Source organism: Quercus robur, chromosome 10 (genome assembly GCF_932294415.1).
Source record: "Quercus robur chromosome 10, dhQueRobu3.1, whole genome shotgun sequence".
Classification (NCBI taxonomy): domain Eukaryota; kingdom Viridiplantae; phylum Streptophyta; class Magnoliopsida; order Fagales; family Fagaceae; genus Quercus; species Quercus robur.
Window position 1 is genome coordinate 18,036,400 of NC_065543.1, and position 6,621 is coordinate 18,043,020.

Genomic DNA, 6,621 nt, shown 5'->3' on the forward strand with positions numbered 1-6,621 from the left:
AAAAAAAAAAAAAAAAAAAAAAAAAAAAAAAAAAAAAAAAAAAAAAAACTAACTTCCTAAACCGTTTTAATATATACAGATATTTACTGTACACACGCTGCCACATTACCGACCGCGTAAATATGAAGTGTGTAATAAAGTGTGTTATGGGCCCACACTGCCACATAACACACACGCCCTGTTTGACGAACGTGGAAATGGTAAGGCAGTTGGCCAACCCACCGTAATTATATATTAATATTCCACAAAGTTTATTAAAGAGCCAATTGGACTGCACAGTGAGATAAGTAGAATAATAAATGTGATGGTTTGTGACTTTGTCGGCATCTACGAGTCTACCTCGCTCACTCTTTTCTTTTTCTTTTTTTCCTTTTTATTTATTTATTTATTTTTAATTTATGGTCACTCTTTTCTTTTTTACTCTTTTGCTATGTGTGTGACTTATGGTCTTTGAGAATATGGACTTTATGGGTCTTTTTGTTTTTTTTTTTGGAAAAGAAGGACTTATGGGTCTTGGCCTCTACTTTAAGCTCAATTCAATATTGGCAGGCTGGCATAGAACTAATAGAGGACCCCAGATGGGAATCAATGATAGTACCGAAGCTTAATTGGACTTGTCTTTCCTCTCTTCCATCATTTGCCTTTTTGAGTAGAGCCACAGAGAGAGAGAGAGAGAGAGAGAGAGAGAGGGATGACTTTGATTTAGTGGTGATGACTTGACCTCAACTCTTCCCAGGTTTATCATCAGTCTCCTTGCCTTCATTTTCCCTTTAACTGTAAGCTCTTTCTCTCTCTCACTCACTCTTTCTCAGGTCTGAAATAATCATAGATGCAAGATTTTTTTTTTTTTTTTTTCTAAAAAAGAAATATGGTGATTGGGATAGACCCATTTGAGTTTTGGAGAATCTGAAACAAACCCATTTCATCTCTGGTCTTTTCAAGTGTCATGCATGCTTCTTAGATGCAATAATTGAAGAATCTGAGGCAAACCCATTTTGGTTCCAGGTCTGATTCTGTTTACTTTACTTTTACTGAATTAAAATAAGACTGGATTTCTAAGAGTTTCAAGGGTGCCCAATTACCCTTTTTTTTTTATTGCCAGTTACTAACGATTGTTCATTTTAAGATTTGGGGGTTGTGTGTGTCTATGGTGAAGTATGCAATTTAGGCAGTCAAAACATATAGAACTGTGAATCAATATTCATTTGCTTGACAAGCAAAACCAATTGTTAGTCGAAAAATAATGTTGTCTGAACCCTGCGGGTCCAGCTTGCTTCTATCTCTGCCTTATGATATATTTGCCATAGTTTCCTGGTCCCTCTCCCCGAGGGACCTATGTAATCTCAGTTTATGTTGCCGGAGTCTGTGTGCCCTCATGGCCACTGAAAAGGTCTGGCTTACACGTTGTGAAATGATGGGCATCTTGTCCCATAGAGACCTCATTGAGTGGCGAAAGGGTGTGTCGTCTTACAAGGCGCTTTGCCGCTTCCTCATTTGTGTTGAGCCATTGATTGGAATCTGGGTTCACCAGAACCCTGAGCTTGGCAACGTAGTCTATGTCATGCCCGGTTTTATTTCAGTTGTTGGATGCCGGATAATCCCCCAAGAGCTTGGTCCACTAGGCATAGAAGATGGCCCCATCCTATGGGCACCTGTCTTTGAAGTTGTTGGTAATTCTGATGGTTCCGCCACATTTTTTCTACATGGAAGAGACAAGGGACAGGACTTCTTTTATCCTGGTTCAGTCAAGCCTGTGGAGAGGGCTTGTAATGTGCTATTGCTCGAGGTTGAGACTAGGCAACAGGAAAACGGGGATGAATTGTTGCATAGTAAGAGTTTTGCTCCCCTTTCAGATAAGGATCTAAGAAAAGTTTGTAGGTCGAATAGTGGAATTTCAAGGTCTCAAAGGGTGCTTGGACAGAATGAGGTGAAGGTGCCATTCAGTCGACTGGGGTTTTGTGATAGAAGAAAGTTGTTGCATGTTGTTACCACCCAAGTTCGACAAAAGGTTCCTGAGTGGGCTAACGGGCCACTATTTCCACGGTTAAGGGATGATGAAGAGAACTTTCAGAAGGATCTGGTGCTCTTATTGGAACGGAGATCTCTGCTTATGCATATGTATAGGCATGGTGGTTGTCAAATTGATTGGAAGGCAAGTCCCGAACTGTCAACTGATCCTAGCCAAATGGAATTGAGCCAGATTAGAAAGAGTCTTGATCATCCAAGTGGCTTTTGTATTTCCCATAGTGATGATGATAGTCATACACAATACACCAAGAGAAAAGGTCTTGGTGGATACTTTAGGGATAGCCTCAAACATATCCTGGGGAAGTCCAGCTCAACAAATGGTAGTGATGCAATTTCAAAGAATGGCTCTTCTAGCAGTGAGCATAAGCACGCACAACTTCATGAGTTTTTGAGGTCAGATGATACAATTAGACTTGCATTGCATGCAGCCAATGTTAAACTATCTTCTTATCGAGCATGGCCAAACATGCATGAAAGTCGGTTTGCCCTTTACAAGTTGCCCATGCGGGTCCCAACAGCTGACCAAGACTATGCTGGTTTGTGGGGAGGGACATTTGGTTGGCCTCCTGGGAGGCCTAGTACAGATAAGCCCGGTAAGGCTCTCTTCTTTCTTCTGCTCTCCTATGAGGAGTCCCAAGGGCAGCGAAATCTTATTGCGACCAAAATTTTGGAAGGCACCCACTATGTTCTGCATCCTAACGGTTCAGCAATGTTTATAGTGAATATAGATGAACCTTCGCTGGATCCATTTCCATTTGAAACTGATGCAGATTCTCTTCCTGTGAATGTAAAGCATGCTTTTATAGGAGAGGGCATTGCAAATGGCTATGGATTTAGATATCCTGGCTCAAAGCCTGGTTCCCTCTTTGTTTTTCAAAATGGTCTTCTTGCCTTTATTTGGAAAGAATCCAGGGCAATCTTGACCTTGCAGAGACTTAACTTGCAAGAGCTACTTAGGAAAGGTGAACGAGTGCCGCCACTACCTCCAATTGCCAATTTTTCATATTTGACCAAGTCCTACTCAAATGTGTTTGCAGGCTTCCCAAACAACTCAACTTGTTTGTCTTCACCAAGGTTTGGCTTACCCCTTAGATGAATTCTTATATTGCCAATCTCTCACTTCATCTTTTTTCTCTCAGTAATTGATATTTTGTCCTTGCAACATGCATTTGTTTATTTATTTTACTTAATTTCATAAAATTTCTTTTTACGCTATATTTACTTCATAGATAATAAATGCATATTGACATTTGTGGTGGTTAGTGGTTACTCGTGAGTGTTCTTTCCTTATGCTACTGTGATGTGGATCTATACTTTGAGAAAGACTTGAGTATTTTGTATGTGCTACAGAAGTTTGAATTAGTATGTCATTGTCATTGTCATTGTTGACAATGACAAGGCCAACCCTGACTAGCTGGATATTTTGAGGTTTTTATTTTTGTGCAAAAAACATGAGAGATAAGATTACTTATGCAATAGACATTTGAAATAATGAGACATTCAGAATATATGAGAGATTATTAAATCATATTTTAGGATTAACTTTATAATATCAATGTTTATATGTTTTTAATACACAACCTCATCTTTGACGACAACATCTCTGCTGTACCTTGCTAACTTTTGTCCTTTCTACTCAACTGATTTTTTTTATATGAGTGGGATCTGCTGATGCAGGACCTTTAAGGAGATATCTTCCTAATTTTGAGAGGATGGGAAGTGTTATGGAACTTGTGGATCATTCATTTGATATTATAATCACTCAAAAGCAGTTCTCTATTTCTAAATGGTATTTATGTGTTGTTCTTGGTACTGATAGGACAAACTGGGGGTGATTTTGCTATCGTGAGATGGGAGTAATTCTTTTTTTTTAGATCTCAAGCTTAGGTTTATCTTATCGTAACTTAAGACAATTAGGTACAACTTGGCCTAGTATAGTTAACTATTTTAATGTTTTTTTATTTATGTACTTTGAGAGCCTAAAGCGACAAGTTTATGGTGTTAAGATGACTTAAAGAAGCTGAACAATTAAATGACAATGAAACCACACTTTACATAGGTTAATTTTATTGAAAAAGTTGTGTGACTCATTAATTGTGGGCTTTCTCTATAGCTATATCATGGTTCATCGCTCATAAGCCTGATCTTGGGCTAAGCATATTATGGATTGAGCTAGTATTGTCCATGCAGCATTAGTTGATACAATTTCATCTATTAGAGAGTGTTTGTGAAATTCAGAATTTAATTTTGAAAAAGAAAAGTTGTCACCAACCATAGTTGCAAATCTGATTTCTTTATCTTGGTTTACTTATTAATTTAGGAAATTATAGCCAATAAGCTCTAGATCATAAGGCCTTCATCTACTCCTCTCCTCCTTAATTACTTAGCAAATAATTTTTTACTTACACCTTTGTAAAATTTTTGGGAATCAGTCCATAAAAATCTAGTCACAGTTTTGGGATCAATTTGAGAAATTGTTATCTGCCCCCTAGAGGAGCTTCAAGTTTTTTTGAAGTGCACAAGGGTGCTGGAAGGCCCACAAGTTAAGATGTTATCCTGCACATATGCACAAATACTCCATTTTCAAGCCTATCAAAATCCTTTTTTATTTTATTTTTTAATAAGTAATAAAATTTTATTGAAAAGAGACTACTTAATGCAAAATAAGCATAAAGTAGACTAAAGAATTACAAACAAATACCAAAGATTATATACAATGAGACTAAATAAACATTGGAATAGAATCACTATTCGTGAGTCCCCAAGCTTGAGACCAATCAAACAAGGTACCAACAAAATGAGCTAAAAGCTGGTCCCTTGTGCTCTCCAAATCGTCAAACATCCTCCTATTCCATCCTTAAATGTCCTTCTATTCCAAATATCCAACAAATGTTTACCCAACCAATTCCTCCAACCAAACAAAAGTTCTTTCACACTCACTAGTAAGACCCAAGTGATACCAAAAGATCTAAATACAAAACACCACAATTGATAAACCTCTGTGCAATGATTCAAAAGATGATCCACCCCCTCCCCACCTTTCCTCCTAAAATTTTCATAAGTAAGAATCTTCCTCCATGCTGTCTTCCAAACAAAAAAGACACTCTCTGTGGGGCCTTTATGCCCCAAAACCCTTCCAAGGGAAAGTGACAAAAGAGGACACTCTCCCACCTATGATTATTTTTTTTTTTCGATAAATAATAATTTATATTTTTCAAGGAAGAGGACAAACTGTATTTACACAAGATGTATAACTCCTACCTGTGATTATGTGGTAGTAATTCTGCCAAAAGATGTTTGGGAAATAAAAGTGCAGGTAGATTATGAGACCAGAAGAGATTATAATTTTTGGTTCTGCTTTTTGATGCCAAACATTGTTTGATCTATTGGCTTTTGTAAATCATGCGTCTTCCAATTTCTGACCTTTAACATTTATACCTCTAATTCATGCTTATGACCTACCGTTGTAAATTACGGCCTTATGATTATTGTTTTCTGTTCACTTGTTGTATGAGTTTGAATCCATTAGTTTGCTATATGCCTTTGATAGGTCAAGAATAATTTGACTCAGAAACAGAAATATAGGGTGTTTGAAATTTTCTGGACTTTTGTTGTATAATCTGATTCATTAGGCTTTAATAAAGGAAAGCCAAGAGAGAGTTTCTGGTACTTTTGGTGTAAGAACAAGTTGTTGAGAGCAGTTTCTTTAGCCTCTAAGATAATAAAATTGGCTTCCTAAATTTTTTTTTTTGCCTTCTTTGATTATGTAGATTCCCACAGTGCAATGACATACGGACATCACACTTGCAACAAAACATGCCTTAGCAAATTGACTACATCACCATCCTTCTTCTAGGAGATTTTATTTCCGATATAAGGAAATGAGTTCTTGATAAATTTAAGTAGGCCTTCTGGAATCAGAGACATCTTTGCTACTTAGGCAGTAATAGGTTGCCCCTGGAATCAGACAAATCTTTTCTTCCCAATTTGATTGATGCTACAGTGAGAATCTCAAATATGATGTGTTTCCCTTTCTCTAGAGTTTCCAAACGAATGAACTTTTGAGGTGTGTACCAGGTTATTCTTTGACTGGGAAAAATGGGAAAAACTATACGAAGTAAGACATTTATGGGCATTTGAATTACAGTACAAATAAGTGATGTGCTACCACTGCTCTGATTCCTTGTATAAACTACATAAGGTTGCCTTTGGCTTCTATTGACGGTTCAATGACTTTGGACTTTCATCTATTCATCAAATCATAAGCTGCTCCTCAATGCTGCTGAAGTTCAAATGACATAAAGATGGAGGCAATCTTCATTGTCTGATTTGAAATGTTCAGAGAATTTAACATTTCAGATTGTTGAGATGATATGATAATAAGCATTAGAGATAAGCATCTGGGTCAAAAAGTACATCACCCAGTTTGCTATAATGTTAATGGGAGGGGATATTTGTATCAAGGGATCCTAATAAAGGTTCTAAACGCATTGATGATAGAACTTTTTTCTCACTTTCAAATTTTCTCTTAAGCATGGCAATATTTATATTTTAATATTTTCTTCAATGCCATGCCAATTATTCGCATTTCAA

At 37.0% G+C, this 6,621-nt stretch overlaps 1 protein-coding gene across 1 annotated transcript; it reads left to right on the forward strand.

Moving 5' to 3' along the window:
* Nucleotides 1-564: 564 nt before the first annotated feature.
* Nucleotides 565-6,621, forward strand: LOC126703350 (F-box protein At5g39450). The gene is made up of 2 exons (XM_050402315.1): nt 565-3,102; nt 5,799-6,621. The coding sequence occupies exons 1-2, from the start codon at nt 1,244-1,246 to the stop codon at nt 5,851-5,853; spliced, it is 1,914 nt and encodes a 637-aa protein (XP_050258272.1). The 5' UTR covers nt 565-1,243; the 3' UTR covers nt 5,854-6,621.